This window comes from Mastacembelus armatus, chromosome 22, assembly GCF_900324485.2.
Source record: "Mastacembelus armatus chromosome 22, fMasArm1.2, whole genome shotgun sequence".
Taxonomy (NCBI): domain Eukaryota; kingdom Metazoa; phylum Chordata; class Actinopteri; order Synbranchiformes; family Mastacembelidae; genus Mastacembelus; species Mastacembelus armatus.
Genome location: NC_046654.1, coordinates 4,615,383 through 4,632,161, shown reverse-complemented (window position 1 = coordinate 4,632,161; position 16,779 = coordinate 4,615,383). Strand labels below are relative to the sequence as shown.

The window sequence follows — 16,779 nt, the reverse complement described above, 5'->3', positions numbered from 1 at the left end:
TATTTTACAGTTATATCTCATGTGGTCAAATACATTTCTGTCATGTATGGTTTTATTAAAAATAAAGGATTTCTCTTTCCATTACCCCACAAATGTAATTTACTGATACACATTTTAGAAGAGCACAAGACAATATTACTGTTAGAGTAAAAATATCACAGCTTATCTGAAGAAATGATTAATATCTACACTTTAAAAGCACAGATGACACTTTTTGAAGAAAAGCAGACTGAAGGAATGAATGAAATAGTGAAACTGTGATTGCTACAAAGGGAATTTGTCTTCCACAGGTATAAATACTCAAGCATTCAGCAGTGAATCCTTTTTGAAACGGCACAACAGAGCCAACAATGGAGTCAGGCATAATCAGTTAACCTTCAATAGATATGGATTCTTTCATATGAAAAGGGCCTTTTTGTTCCTTCAGCCAGCACCTAATACCTGCCTCTAAAGGCTTCAAACATCATTTTATCTTTGAGCATTTAGTTTTAAAGGTGAATGCAGACTGTCACAACAACACACTTTAAATGAAGTGTTTGACATTATGGAACTTTTCTGGTTAGCTTATTTTAGCACATAGTGTTCTGAATGTTCTAGTGTTCTAAATGTTCTGGCAAAAAAAAAAAAGGTCTAAAATGATCTGGCACTTATCGCCTTGTAAGAACAGGATTTGTTGCTTTTTGTATTTTTGTGTTGATTAGACAAAGAAGAGATATAGCGTGTTCATCTACTGATCAACAAGAAAGCAATTAAGCATATTTACCCGAACGTTGAACTATTACTTTGAATAAAAGTAACAGTTTTGTCCATATCATTTTTTAGTTGACAGTGGTCTAAGCATCTAAAATTGGCAGTAGCTTTCCAGCACACTTAAGGCGCCAAGATACCAGTTTTTCTGTTTTTCAGTAGCCTGAATTGCTGCCCACGTCTCCATTTGTCAGGAAATGAAATAGTAATGAAATTAAACAAAAATGTGAATCCAATCTGGTTCGTACTCAAAGGTTTACTAGGTCCTGTATGTCCTCCATTGATGATTGTGGAAACATTTTCTTCAGTTGCGTACTTGTTATGTATAAAAATCCTGCTCGGCTGTGTGGTATCTGAATAATTTCGGAGCTGTGAATTGCATTTATTACCATGCTGCTGTCTGAACAGTAAGCACTGCATGCTCTGCTGTTTGATGTGCCACAGAATGATCGAAGAAGGAAGCAAACGAGGCAAGGCCATGGTGGAGAAGAGACAGCTCTTCATGGAAATGAGTGAGTGGAGTCGACTGACTGAAATCTCTTTTCACTCTTCACAGTCAGCAGCGGCTCATGTAACTCTTAGACTGCCTCTAAGTCGCACAGGAGATGCGTGGTCCCTCACACTTACAGTATAATTCCTCCCACACAAAAACAGTGATAGTGTTTAAATGTACTGTCAGTAAGGCTGTTTGTAAGGAGGTTCAATTATTCATTAAGTTGAACAGGATCTGAATTACCTACGAACATAGTGTGGGGAATTTCTTGACACTATTGTTTGCTTTTGTTTTGTAGGAGCTCAAAACTTTGATGTTATCAGACTATCCACTTACAGGACTGCCTGCAAACTCCGGTTTGTGCAAAAGAGATGCAACCGTAAGAGCATTTAAAGATGAAATCATTTCCTGTTATAACCAATAGAAACATTTCAGCATCAATACAGACGTAATTGATCACAGTGTGTCTGTCCTCCCCCTCGACACATACATGCAGTTCATCTGGTGGACGTCTGGAACATGATTGAAGCCTTTCGTGACAACGGGCTCAACACATTGGACCACAATGCTGAAATCAATGTGTCGCGGCTGGAGACTATCCTGTCTTCCATCTACTACCAGCTCAACAAGCGGCTGCCCACCACCCACCAGATCAATGTGGAGCAGTCCATTGGGCTGCTGCTCAACTTCATGGTGGCCACCTATGACAGGTATGAGACAGGTAGACACTGCAGAAGAGTAGTGGTCAGTAGTCATTAGTAGTAGTCACAATAGTCATAGCATTTTATTTCCCAAAACAAAAGTGTAAACAATGTTTGAAAGCCTTCTCCACATGTTAGGATCACACTCTGATAGAGAAAAACTGAATTTGTCCTCATTTGTCTATTTTTTTGGACTAAAAGTGATCAAATTTAAATATAAGTCCAAAGACATTGCAATCAGCCAAAAATACACACTGTCCATTTGTCTCTTCATATGTAAGATTTTAATTTTAAAATGAAACCTCCTCCAAAGTTGTTGAAACACCACAACTTCACTTTGAACCATCTCTCCAGCCTCAGAAACCTTGCATTAATCTGATGGCGGGAACGAACACGGGTCTGCTGGCAGATAGAACAGCACTGTGCTGTGTAAAGAACGTCTGTACCAGCTGAAGTATCCCTGCTGATGTTTCACTGTACATCCTTCCTCTTAATGCACAGTGTCCGTGCTCAAGGCCCCAGTCACTGTGCATTCTGGGGCACAGAGGTTTATTATTGACCGTAAAGCTCTCTCTCTCATTATTGTACCTTGTGTACTCAAACTGATTGGCTGCTTGCCCTGTTCATTCATGGGCCCATTCAATTGGTTTACGTTTATCTGTAAGGCCATTCTGTTCCCGCTGCGTTATGATTCATGCTGCTGTATCGCTGGGAAACTGTGGAAGTGACCGTCTGTGATCACAGGAAGCGGTTTTGCTATGTGTCCCTGAGGTCCAAACTGAATTAGGCAGAACAGCGTTTATGTACTCTGTTACCTCTGCTCAGAAGCCACAGCTAAACGAATCTGAAATGAAAGAGCCGGTCTCCCTTGGAAAGTTAAAAACGAACATTGTGTTAATAATATTTCTGCTTTTGGATTTTGCTTTTAAATTTTTAATCTCTGCAGAATTCTCTTGTTAATTTAAGTATCTGCCCAAATAGAATAAAAATTAATTTTAGCTTTTCATTACACATATTTTTGGTTTAAGGAGGGCAGCATGGTGTGGTTGGTTAAGTGGTTGGTTAAGTGGTTAGCACTGTTGCCTCACAGCAAAAAGGTTCCCGGTTTGAAACCTAGCAGGGACCTTTCTGTGGGGAGTTTGCATGTTCTCCCTGTGCTTGTGTGGGGGTTCTCCAGTTTTTTCCCACAGTCCAAAAACATGTATGTGTTAAAATGTACCTAACTAACACCGGCCAACATTAGCAACCAAAGGCCGCAGTCGCACAAGATAATATAAGACCATAGCAGCAAAACTATAAAAGGCATTTCACCTTTCACAAGTCACATGACATGTCGTGACAAATGAAGCCTCACTTTTCATTCCTCTCTGCAGTGAAAGCCATGGGAAGTTAACCGTTTTCTCAATGAAAGCCATGCTAGCAACAATGTGTGGAGGGAAGATTGTGGACAAACTACGCTGTAAGTATTTATCTGAAACATGATCTGTGAAAACTTTAACATTACCAGCATTTCCTGAAGTTTTATGTCTTTGTCAGCTTTTTTTTAATTTTTCATGCGGTTGCTTAACTTGAACACACAGGGGCACTGTTGGAGCATAAAAACAGGATTAAATGCACATGATTTGACTTAGCTGAGTAAATGGTCTTTGAATCAGTTGTTAACATCAAAAGAAATGTCACAGGCCTGTCTTCACTCTGGTTTTGCACAAAATCACAACGCTCATGTTTGCTGCCTGTCAGATATTTTCTCACAGATCTCAGACTCAAGTGGAGTCATGGTGTTTGCTAAGTTTGATCAGTTTCTTCGAGAGGTGCTGAAACTCCCCACAGCTGTGTTTGAGGGCCCCTCGTTTGGCTACACTGAGCATTCGGTGCGGACGTGCTTCCCTCAGCAGGTAGGAGACGGAAATCTTCTTCTTCTGCTTTTAAATCTCTGGTACTGCAGACTTCTCATTGAACACGTATGTTTGTGTTTGTATCTAGAAGAAGATCATGCTGAACACATTTTTGGATGTGTTGATGGCAGACCCACCTCCTCAGTGTCTTGTATGGTTACCACTCATGCACCGACTTGCTAATGTTGAAAATGGTAGGATTTGTACCTTCAACTGTACGTCCATGTTGGAGTTCAATATGTAGACATTCACGTTCTTTGTTTAATTTGTTTCAGTTTGAAACTGAAGTAATTTGAGAAAATAGAAATCGTGATTTGGTTTTTAAAGTGCGTTGACACAGTGGTGCACAAGCAGGATTAGAGACTGATGTGAGATTGATCTGAAATGTGACATGGAGCTCCAGCTAGATATTGTATGTTTTCTTCTAAGTGGGCAACAGCCAAAAGGTTAAGAAATCTTTGGTTCAGTCTTATATATTGCATTGCATGTCATAATCTTATAGGGTTGTTAATCAGTTTAATGTCAAATCTTAATCTGTACATTTGTGAAGATTAAAATAACAAAATGTATACACTTAGTATTTGTACAAATAATTGACTTAAGCACATTTTTAGTTACTTTCCACTGATATACTAGGGGTATGTCATATACAAAAGGATGGGAACCACTGCTTTAAAAATAACTATCTACAGAGGATTCTGTCAGTAACCCTGTAAGTAGAGATGTTACTGCTCAGACAGAAATCCTGTCTCTGTTTTGGTTTTTCACCGCTCAGTCTTCCATCCGGTGGAATGTTCATATTGCCGGAGCGAGAGCATGATGGGTTTCCGGTATCGGTGCCAACAGTGCCATGGCTACCAGCTTTGTCAGAGCTGCTTCTGGCGTGGTCATGCCAATGGTCCCCATAGCAACCAGCACCAGATGAAGGAACACTCGTCTTGGGTGAGACAAAAACGCTCATCATTCTCAATTTTATGTTTTATTTTTGCTTTTACAATTTCAAACGTAATTTCGGTGATTTTACACAAACCATCGTCCTAAATATCCTGCCCTCTCAAAGCAATTCAAGAAGGATTTTATGTTGTTTTGGAAATTGTATTCATTGAATTTGTCATTTTGTTGTTTGTGATGGATGATAAACTTTATTAACCTGGATTGACCAGGCTCGGGCAAAATACATAAACCATCTCTGCCACTCGTCGGGCGGGCAGGCAAACAATAACGCCACTCTGCGTTGCGGACACGAAACAAAAACTTCTTCTTCTTCTTACAGCTACAAACAACATCTATACAACGCAATGCAATGCTCCCACACTGAACAAAGAAAAACAGGAGATATAAACAGACTCAGAACCAAGACTAATGACAAACAGGTGAAACTAATGAACTAACAAGACATAAAGTTACCAGTAACTCATAAGCCCAACACAGGAAACCAAAACCCAAAATAAAAGTCTGACAGGAAAGAGAAACCTAAGCTCATAACACATTTTGCCTCATCCCCCCCAAAACTCAATCATTATATTATTAATCGAAACAAGGCGCTGGATCTCAAAACCAATTCCCATCCCACTTGGCTCAGAGAAGAATGACTGTTCATTAGACTGGAAAGTTGTGCCTGAGTGCATCAAACACAAACATTTATAAGATTTATCCTGAAGGTTAGATTAAATCTGATTTCCTACTGTTGTGATATATTGGTGTAAATCATGAAACACATCATTGGTCACCATATGTTATTTGTTTCCACTTCTGAAAACATTCTGTATTATTTGGTTTTACTCTATTCTGATTATCTATTCTGATTATCTGGGAGTAGTGCTGTCCCTTTCTGCAACACAAAATATGGTTGATCATTTAGGCATCAGTTGCTGTGTCAGTCCCTGTGTGTTACCAAGTGCACTGTTTTTGTTTGAATTACCATTACATAATGCACACACTGCATTGCGTATTTCACTACAAATACACTCGGTGTGCTTTAAGAAGACTTTTAAGATCTCTTGAAGAATACAATTAAAAGTTAACCACCCAAAAAATGTATGTGGAAGTGTCTAAAAAGACAAACTGTGATTGATGCCACGTCAAACATATTCAGGATTTAAGGTGTTAACCCTCCAATGACCAGCCCTACAACCATAAAACCATCTTCAGTTGTCTAATGTGGGAACACATAGTAAATATTTCTCCTACACATCCCATGTCATGTGAATGCAGCATAATAACCAGCAGCAGCCAACAAATCTGCCTGTAAAATAACAGAAACCAGCCCTTTCTGAGAATGCACACAGTAAACAGGATGTTGACCTAGTTATGTAAATTACTTCTGAAGCTGATTAAACAGTTTTGTGCTACTTCAACACAATGACAGTGGAGAATACAGCAGACCAGCTGGCAATATGTATTTTTTTATGCCCTCCTCACAGAAGTCTCCGGCCAAAAAGCTGAGCCATGCAATCAGTAAATCTCTAGGATGTGTCCCCATCGGAGAGCCGCCACATCCTGTGTTCCCCGAGCAGGCAGAGCGACCACAGGAACTCACCCATACTGTGTAAGTGCCATCCTCAAACATTTGTTACCACCATTTCTGTCATTGATGAGGGAAATCCTACTCATCTATTGATTAACAGCACCTCGAAGCCCAGTGTGCTCTTGATCTATAGTGTCTTTTTGCCATGTAACTCCATCTACCGTTTCCATTTTGTTGTCTCTGCATGAGTGATAGAGTGCCATCTCCCAAAGATGTTAAGACCCTGATTATTTGGTAACGTGGAAATGCTGATATAATACGCAGGTTCAGCCCAGTCGTCCTCATCAGTCTGCTGGCAATGAAACGAGGACGATAGTATAAATCTCACACTGCAGGCTTTGAGGCGCCTGGAAGTCATTATAGCAAATGCATTATATTCTGCTGCTGTCTTAATCCCTGCACATTCATTTACATTTCAGTTGAAAAATAGTATGATTTCCATAATCAATTCTACCACTGAGATAGTCCACATCACTAAAGTCACTTCATATTTTTCTCATCGTGGTTGCACCATAAGTCTGACAGTTTGGCACTCCACCAGGACCAAATCTAATAATGTTTCAGATTAAAAACGTGATTTATGATTTTGCTTGTTCATGGCATTAACTGGATCACAGCAAATCTCTCAACTTTCTCATACGAGCTTTCAGCAGTCCTCATGGCACATTTCATAACAAAATTCTGCTTCATATTCCAGTCACGACCATAAATCCAAGCTGTCTGTATATGCTTTTACTGCTGGCAACTGTCAGTGAGTAACTGATAGTGAGCCACATCACGGGGGAGAAACAAGCTCAGTGAATGCCAAGAAAAACAGACACAGCGTAAATACATCAGCATGAGTTCCTGTTTTACTGTGTGGTGGTTGCCATCAGTTCTTACATCCAGCCCACTGGCGGGAGGGTTTTTCTGCATTGTGTCCAAACTTATGCATTCAAGATGAACTTTACATTTGCATACATTTACAATTCATCACAGAGCAGAGAATCAACTGTCGACCCGGATGTTTCCCTCGAATAGAGAGATGAGGCGATTGGATTAGCTTGTGCGGCCGTGTAGCACGAAATACCATCACACAAGTCAATTAATATTGATTAGAATACATTTATGGCCATGATGTGGATTATTTCAGATGACGGAGGCCCTGACAATGCTGAGGTCTGTCTGTTTGGGGCTGTTGGTTATAATGGATTTTATAGCACAAAGACCTTTCAATGTATTTCTGTTTTCTGAAAGATTTTTCCATGAACCATATGGCCTTGTTTCAGTATTTTTTACTGTAAAAAGATCTATCTATCTATCTATCTATCTATCTATCTATCTATCTATCTATCTATCTATCTATCTATCTATCTATCTATCTATCTATCTATCTATCTATCTATCTATCTATCTATCTATCTATCTATCTATCTATCTAGTTTTTTACCTACAAAATTGAAGTTTTTAGGTAGAGACTCCAGGAACCACTTGATGTTATGTTCTCCTTTAAGACTTTAATGGACAAAGAGCATTCTCATGCTGTGGTAAATGGCATTTCAAGGTTTGTGAAAGTGTGTATGTGTGTTCACTGACTTTTAGGATAATGGATGTGGCTATTGACCCTTGAGACTTGTTTGTATGTCTCTCTATCTGTTGTTATATCTTCCACAGGGAAGGTCGCTACCAAAAGAAATTGTGTGTGCTGATTACCTGGCGCCTCTCATCAAACATGGCCTGAAAAGATGTCCCTAAACCTGACATTCTTTTGAAAATAGCTATTCAGTCGTGACTGTCATTCTCAGTTTTGGTTCATATTCAGTGCTGCCAGATTTAACTGTGCATGTCTTCAAAATGGCAAATACATATATTGGTAAATCACTGATATGTATGGAGTCTAGCAGAATTCACCCACAGGTAAAATAGCAAGAATTTTTGTAGAATATAACACAAACAAAGACTGTAAGGACATTTAAAGGATATCTGTCAGCCAGCAGCCAGTTATCTTAGCTTACCCAGGGGAAACCAAAGACTAGCTCTGTCCAAAGGTGAAAAAATCCATTTACAAGCATATCTAACGCTCACTAATTAAGATGTTTTATCTTGATTGTTTAAAACACACACTTTCCAGAACTTAAAATTGACAGGAGAAGATAGTTTAACTATGCAGAAACCCTCGAAACATGTTGAAATCATCTTGCCTGTCTCTGTGCATCAGAACCAAAATGCACCTACCAACACCATTAAACAAACAAATTTACGTTACACATTTAATAATCCAGACAAAGAGTATAACATGTTGGATATAATGTGTGCTTGACTGCACGGATAGATTAATGTAATGAATGGGCCACCTGGGCACAGGCCCAGGGCTCCGAGGGGTCAGGGGGATCCTGGAGGTCACCTGCAAAATATCCCAGAACAAGATATAAAACAACCACGAAAAGCAAACTGACCACAAGGCAAATGCAAAATAACTATAGAGATAAACAAGTGTGTCCTTTTCAGTATGGGTATCTTGGTTTTACTCAAGAGGGTTGGGGTGCCCCGTTAGTCATAATCAGCCCATGCCTGACTGTTTCCTGACTCCCACCGAGAAATGGTTAAGCACATGACCCCCACACTTCACTGCCGTCAGACAGTCGGGCTCGCTGTTTCCCCTGTTTGCTGTTGTTTTCCTCAATCCAGCCAGCTTGTTGTAGCTTCATCTTTATTTAGTCAACTGTCTCACTTAACTCTCCAGACGAAAGCAAGTTAGCATAATGCACTACTATTAGTTTATACTATTTCTTTAAATCCAGCATACCATTTGTAAATCTTCTGGGCTCCATATAGCTGTGAGCCATACAGGAAAACAACTGGTACTAATGGAACAATTCCCATTTGTTAACAGTCGATTTCAGAGAAATTATAGGTGAATACAGTAATTATCTGCCTTCCATTCCCATGTTGATTTCCCTGTTGGCTTCAGAAATCTTTCCTCAAACCAGATTCCTCAGATAATTAGTCACAGGAAAACTGCCAACCCTCCAATTTGATTGTACATTGACTCAATTTTATTGATGATACATAACAGTGAGAGAGATGTACTGCTGCTATTCTAAAACAGGCAGCTTTTGCCAAACCTGATGAATGTTGTGTGTGAAGAGGTGTTATTTCATGTTGCACAGTAGGAGACATCCATCAGCATGGTCTCTCAGGTGTTTGTGCATGTACGTGGGAGGGCTGAAGAAGAGCCTGTGAGTGAGTAATAATGGCAGAATCAGGGTACAACGTCAGGTCTGATCAGAACTCCCAAATCGAACGGACATGAGTCTCCCAGTTGTCTATCCTTCAAAATGTCTGCAGACAAAGTGCTATTCTGATGCTCCTCTGAAATATTTACTGGCATCTGAAAGCAAAGACAGTGAGCTGAGCTGTGAATTTTCCCCTCCACTCAAACTGTCAGGGAGATTCTTGGGGATTTGTGTTTTGGAGAAGAGTTATAGGTTTGGGATGCAGGCTGTCTCAGGAACTTCAAATCTATGATACGGCTCCTTACCTTCAGACTTAGCACTGCTTCTGCCGAAAGACTAAGCACCAAAATAGTCTGAGTTGAAAACAGGCATTACGATGAAGTCTCAGTTTCATGTTTAATATTTAGCAACCAATTTCCCACTCTATCCCCAGATAGCCCTTGGCATTTTAGTATGTCTTCCCGTTTTCTGTTCTTTGGGTCAATCCTAATTCAATCAGTGTCATTAAAATGGGACCAAGTGGACATGCATTTCACTTTTCTGTGAGTGTTCTCCATTGGGTTTTCATGGCTGAGGTCCCGACAGCCTCACAAGGAAACAGGAGCCTCATTGCCAGCAGGAGAGGATGCTTCATGTTTGTGTATTATTTTTAGCCAGTTGAGGGTGAATGGAAGCAGCCGTGCATCGTCGTCAAAATTAAGGTGAATGTGTGTGTATGAAGCGCAGCCACACTTAATTTTCCCTCTATCTCTGCCAACTGCCAAGTACAAGGAAAGGGTGGTACATTGTCATTCAGTGCACGCAGGTAGCACGACGCTTAGCGCATTGCAGACTTTGATCTCTTAGTGCCTAAATGTTGTGTCAGTTAACTCCCATGTGACCTCTGAGACACCGGCTGAATGTCTAGACTGTGTGTCCTTAACCAACATTTGTTCAGTGTGAATGATATTGGACTTATTTTAGAGGAACATTAAATACTGCTATGCTGAGGCATTTACATAAGTTTTTTATTGTGGCCTACTGTTGCATGAGTTATATTGGCATACTCAAAAAGGCAGGGATGATTATTTATAGAATAGCTGTGAGAAGCATTGACTTATGTAACTCACTGAAGGTAAGAGGAAGAGTTAAGATGTGTAAATGCATTTATATATTGACTGTAGAGGCCAGCTTGGAGCATGCTTTAGTTCTGAAGGGATGAGAGTACTTTTTTTTTTTTTTTTAAGGATGCAGTTAAGGTATTTTGAGCAAATGGCATTTCCCTTATTTCCAGTGTCTATTAATTAATGTGTTAGAGTGGTGACAAGACAGAGTCAGAGCAGAGAGCTTCAGAGAGAGAGAGAGAGAGCGAGAGAGAGAAAATCTACATCGTCATAAAGTCATGTGACTGTCGAGTTTCCTTGGAGACAGCAGCAGTGTAGTACATTGAGATGCTGCCTGCTCAGTTGAGGGCAGATTAGGCATCTGGCAACAGCAGCAGTTGGATGTATTTTGCCAGCCAGGCAGGTGTTTTCTCTCCTCACAGAGGTAAGTGTGATGCCTCGTCTCTCGTCTTTGGTCTGGAGCTCACCTTCAGGGTGGATCATTGAAATGTAATGAGCATAAATTGAAACACATTTTCGCATTTGGACTATTTGTGCAAATAGTCTGTCTGTGAAGGAGACCATAAAGAAGCATGTGCAGGTTTGAGAAGTGACTTTCTGTTTTCGTTGCCTGAAACATATTAACAGAATAGTGTTTGTGCAAATGCCTTCAAAACTAAAAATTAGGATTAATGAATTACTTATATGAGACTGACCAAGGCTATCTTTTGAATTGTAAACATATTAACCAGTAGATTAAATAAGCAGCTTATCCTAAAAAGAATATTATAGCCTCCTTGCGCAGTCACAATAATTCAGGTTATATGCACTTTAATTTAGAAACAAATAATATTGCAAATTATTTGATTTAGTGACTTTTGGTTCTGATTGTGTTGTGTTTTTAGTAGCACAATAATGTACAGTATAGGAACAGGGCTAGCTAAAAAAATATCTTTCGGTGCTTCCCGCTGATAACAGTATTCTGCACAATGTGGATATAAATAGTTTGATTTGGCCAAAAAATGCTGGGTGGACAAATACGCATAATAGGACACAATGCTTTCAGTGCTTTCCCTCTTGTGTGATAATGAGCGCTTTAAATAAAACAGTTCCAGTTGAGTCGGGGCTGATAACTACAGAGAGGTACTGTGTGCACACTGAGGAGATGCACCTACAGAGACATGGAAATCAAGTGCTGTCATGAGTGACTGCTATTTTCTGTGCCGGGTGAAGTGTGAAGCTGAGAGCACCTGAGATGTGCAGAGTGATATTTTGGTCTGCTAATGAGACTCTGTGGTCCAGGCTCCAATGAGCTTGCTGGGGCCACTGATTCAGCCGCCAGATGGACCCCATCGCTTTGTTTACTCTCGCAAATTACCTCCCACAATGTCACCTTACCTAGTTTTTCACAGACTTTCAGTTTAATTAGATTTCTTGTCTGCTGTTGTTGCTCTTGCTCATGTTAATTAGGTTGAGGCTAATAGCCTAAAAACATCTAAATTGCTGTTTCCAGAAAAGTCAATTATTTTGCAACAATTTTAAGTTAACTGGAGTACAACATGTTGCAGCGCACTCAGTAGTTTGTAATGATCCCTCCCCACGCCTCCCCTCTTACCCTCTAATGTACAGGATTAAATTTGAGTCAGGATTGCTGATTCATGATTATTAATAGAATGCAAATAGCACCTCCCCATTCCCTGGTGACAAGCACCACCGACCTCTGCAGTGTAGCATTAAAGACCTCTAATCTTGTCTTTTAGTCAGCCGAAACCAGTGGCCAACAACATGAACGACACAATGCTCATGTCCTCTGGGGCACCTACTCCTACCAAAAGGTAAGCACCCACAGGAATGATGATAACATTCAGTCTTCCACACATCTAGGTTCACTTTTGAGATAATTGCTCCTAATGCTTTGTTTACAGATGACAAAATGTCACTTTAATTTACACGCATACAAAATAAGTCCTTTGAATCACACAGAATGCAGTCTGTGCTCAGAACAGGAAACATATTCTTTCTCATCAGTGAAAATAACAAGAATAGCGCAACAAATCCGATTACAGATGATATTTGTTCCCTCACACTTGACAATACATCTTTGGATTGGAGCAGCATGCCCTTGTGAGTGTATTTTTAGAGGAAAATTTGTTATGCTGTCATAAAGAATATGTGAGCACTCCTACTTAAAGGGCTGATTTGACAAATAGATGATGATAGAATTGGAGCCTTATCATGTAAGCAGATAGCAAACAAGGGCAGTGAAAGCAGTCTAATTGTCCTCTCATTTCTACCCTTCTCAGTTAAAGGCCACCTCTATTATTATTTACTCAGAGTGGTAATGAACCATTGCGGTTATGAATTTGATAATGGAAGCAGTGTGAGGGAGCTGCAATGTATCTGCACTTTGTCCTGCATGGCTGTGCTGGGTGAATTTTCCTTTTGTGTACAGTATCTTTCTATCTCATCTTTCTGGCAATTTGCGTGTGCAAGATGAGACTGCTCAGGGAGTCAGGACTTCCCACAGCACATTAGGAGGGAAGAGACAGAACAGAAATAATAGAGGTGTGACCATTCACCCTGTTTAAGATCAGGAGTTTGTTTGAAATTTGGACAAAAGCCTTTGTGAGGAATTGAGAAAGAGCTTGAATGAAGTCTCTGGCCATTATATCCACTTGTGCTCCTCTGGGCTGGATTATCATACAACACTATTCCAAGGACCTGGGCAGCAGAAAGGCAGCATACACACTGCATTTCTGTACATTGAAGAAAGTGTAATCATCTCTCTGTGTTTAGAAAAATGAGTCACCAGCAATAAATGCCAGATTAAGTTTCTTGTCGCGATGAGCGTTTTGTTCGCTGCTGTCTTGTCTCCGGTGGATGACAATAATAGACACATTAGAGCAGATTTGAAGGAAGCCAACAGGATAGGGACACCTGAGGTTAGAATGAAGCCTTGCATCCAGACTCGTGGAGGTCAGTGGAGGACATCACATGAACAAGAAGAGGCGACACTCTCCTGAGTTTTGTTTCACTGTGGCAGCAATGAAGAAGGCTGATAACCTTTGTCTTGACATTTTGCTCTGAGTCAGAGCTGCTTTGGGAAGATGTCATGCACTGAGGATGCTGCTGCCATGGGGAGGGGGGTGGTGGGCATAACAACTACAGAGCTGCCATATTTAGAGCAGAAATTGTGCTTTAGGCCACTGTGACGCTTCCAAAATAGGTTGTGTTGTGTGTCAAGGTGGATACCCATAGATAAGGTGCTGAATTAGAAAGGAAAGAGCAGGTTTCACTTAGGTTTGGTTGCGCAGAACAGCCTCGCCTTATGTCACATTTGGTTTGTAAATATGAATCTATTGGTATAATTACCCTGCACTGGTTTGCCTGCTTTCACATGAAGGGCCTATGAGTCAAAGATGCCACTGCTGAATAATGCAAAGCTCCTTGTGGCTCAGCTTCAGTTCAAGAAGCTCAAACTGAAAAGCGGCAGCAGTGCTGTCCTTGTTTGTTGACCATTTCAGATTCCACTTTTTATCAGAGAAAAAACTAGAAAACACATTCTTGATTGTGCCAGTGCAGAGTTTGCACTGAGGTGCATTCTGTTTAAAAATTGTGTTGTTGCTGTGCTTTCAGCCTCCATCACAGTCTGCTCTCTGATACTGTCTGCTGACATGGCATCTGCCCCCTCCCACCTTGCTCTCTAGACGTGCTCACTAGCTGGTCCTCCAAGGGCAAACTGACACTGTGCAATTTATTACCTGTTAGTCATGCAGAACCACGGCAGCGGTGGATAATATTAAAAAAAAGAAAGAAAATGTTGTCTTGAGCTCAGTGAGTTAATAGAGAATTGACTAAATGTGAGTGAAAAACATGCTGGTGGGGCAGCATTTTGTTTCTGTCAAGAGTAAGAGTTATGGACTAAAATAGAGTGGCAGATGCAGAAATTGAGTAGAGAAATTAAGTAACTCTGACCCTCCTTACTTTAAAATATGCTCCATACCTCAAATTTACAAGCGTGATTAATTATATCAAACACAAAAGTTGTAGATGTTCATAGTGACGTTAAATGTCATTTAAAGTAGATGAATCCAGTCCTGCCACTGTTAGTGTGAGCATACTTTATGTTAGCGATGCACTAATCCAACACTTCTGTCCTGATACAGACTCTGGCTCCTTAACTCAGAGTATCTGTGGAGACAGAAAACCAGACTGGTACCAGATTTGCCAAAGTCTGGATCTGTAAACCCACTCTGTAAGAAAGTCATTACGGTGGGTTTTATGTAAGGTAACATGAACTGAGCAGCAGACATTAATGAATCTGAGGAGAAACAGAACAGTGTGTTGATTAGGTTTGGCATCACATTGCATTTAATGTCAACCTGTTACATCAGGGTTAATGGTTATGTTACGCTTTTTAATTAAGAGAAACTTGTAACAGGAGCTTTGCAGACAATATAATGAAATAATTGCTTCTTGCCAATAAGAAAGTGCTTATGATTTTGCAGTACAGAGTAAATACTTTTATCATCTAGTCCTGTTTAATAGTAAAGATGCCATCCAGAATGCAGCAGCTGTTGAACACTTTGACATCTCTGGTTTTGACCTTTCATTGTCATCAGGCAAATCAGGAAGCAGTGTACAAGAGCACCGCCTACTCTTCTTAAACAAACATAGAACCGTTGGTGTTTGAGATGTTGTTTTTGAGTAAAAAACTAAAATAAAAGTACCTGGGAAACATGCCAGTTCAGGAGGGCTTCAAGGCATTCAAACCCTGGCACAGGGCATCAGGTGGTGCCTGATGAGACAAAACCAGGAGCAGCTCCTAGACTGATAGCCTGAAGGTTCAGACATGCAGTCCAACTCCACGTTTTTTTTTTCTGACTCAATCCCCAGGTCCTTGATATCTGTTAATGCATTACTGTAATCCTACAAGAAGTCTCAGACTATCTATGCTCCAGCCTGTGGACGAGGCTGTAAATTATTTAGCAAATGTCCCATTTTTTGACATCTTCCTCAAAACAAGTGCTTTGACATGTCTGACACTTTTCCCCTGCAGATCAACTTCGCTTCTTGAGTTACGTGACACTATTTTGAAACAAGTAGATGATCTGCCACATATTTTAAGATTAAAAAAAGAAAAGTAACAAGCAAGGTGAAAGTCAGGGCAGCTAAAATGATCTTATCACAACAGAAGCTTTTTTGTCTGGTTTTCAGAAAGAAGAGGTTTTAATACAAATGTCAGTTTGAAGGCTGGTCTGCAGTGTATTTTGAAGGGTGCAGGGGCAGTGGTTGTTGATGCAGCGTGTTTGAAGCCAGATTGGGTTTAATGGTTTTAATCAACACTCACTCTCCAGTTAGGGCACCCAGTGCCATTTCAGCTCTCCATCACTCCTCAATGCAGGCTGCCTGCTGGGAAGGGACAGCATATGCCCTGTCATCTGTCAGCACCATATGCCACGCCCATCATCACTTTAAGTCTCATGCTTTATTTGACATTTTCAGTCAGTGGTGAAATGCCCAGGAAGGATACTGGCATAGACACCAATGTATTTGGCATGCTGCATACTCTCTTATCCATCTCAGTTCATTGTTACGACCAATTATCTCACTGTTTATCAACACTGGACTGACAGCCAAGTGTCATTTCATAAGGTCACCTCAATTTCAAAGTTTTTTCATGCAAATTCTTTTACATAATCACCTAGCCTGTACAAACTTTTTCTTCTACTTATATAAGAGCTTTTGACATTAGAGTCAGTGCTGCTGTGTATGTGCGTGTGATGCATCGCTGTCTTTGCAGTGTCTTGGAGAGTCCCAGCCGGTTAGATGAAGAGCACCGCCTCATCGCTCGCTATGCTGCCCGCCTGGCAGCCGAGGCAGGCAACTCCACAGTAGGTGTCTCGCAGTGAACGCCAGTGGACCTGCATTTCACATTTAACGCTTTGACAAGTTATTGTTTGGCACATCATTGTGATTACACTAAATGTATTCGGGCTGTAGTTGAAAGGCTGCTCACACCTACAAGTCAAACTTGTAATACGCGGCCAGAAATAACTGTCTTTTGTTAGATGAGTTATCTTAAGTAGTTCTCTGTAGCAATAAATATTTCTGAGTAA

The 16,779-nt window shown here is 40.5% G+C and overlaps 1 protein-coding gene across 4 annotated transcripts in view; it reads left to right on the top strand.

Moving 5' to 3' along the window:
* The window catches only part of dtnbb (dystrobrevin, beta b), a 30,414-nt gene that overhangs the window by 2,211 nt on the left and 11,424 nt on the right, over window positions 1–16,779 (top strand). For 2 of the 4 annotated variants that reach the window (XM_026308299.1, XM_026308308.1), the window contains exons 3-12: window positions 1,192–1,259; window positions 1,539–1,619; window positions 1,737–1,950; window positions 3,315–3,400; window positions 3,682–3,836; window positions 3,925–4,030; window positions 4,612–4,778; window positions 6,260–6,384; window positions 12,421–12,495; window positions 16,464–16,554. In XM_026308299.1, coding sequence (XP_026164084.1) covers window positions 1,193–1,259; window positions 1,539–1,619; window positions 1,737–1,950; window positions 3,315–3,400; window positions 3,682–3,836; window positions 3,925–4,030; window positions 4,612–4,778; window positions 6,260–6,384; window positions 12,421–12,495; window positions 16,464–16,554 — 1,167 coding nt within the window. In that variant the 5' untranslated portion in view covers window position 1,192. The remainder of the gene's footprint in view (window positions 1–1,191; window positions 1,260–1,538; window positions 1,620–1,736; window positions 1,951–3,314; window positions 3,401–3,681; window positions 3,837–3,924; window positions 4,031–4,611; window positions 4,779–6,259; window positions 6,385–12,420; window positions 12,496–16,463; window positions 16,555–16,779) is intronic. The other 2 variants (XM_026308318.1, XM_026308327.1) reach the window with 2 other exon arrangements.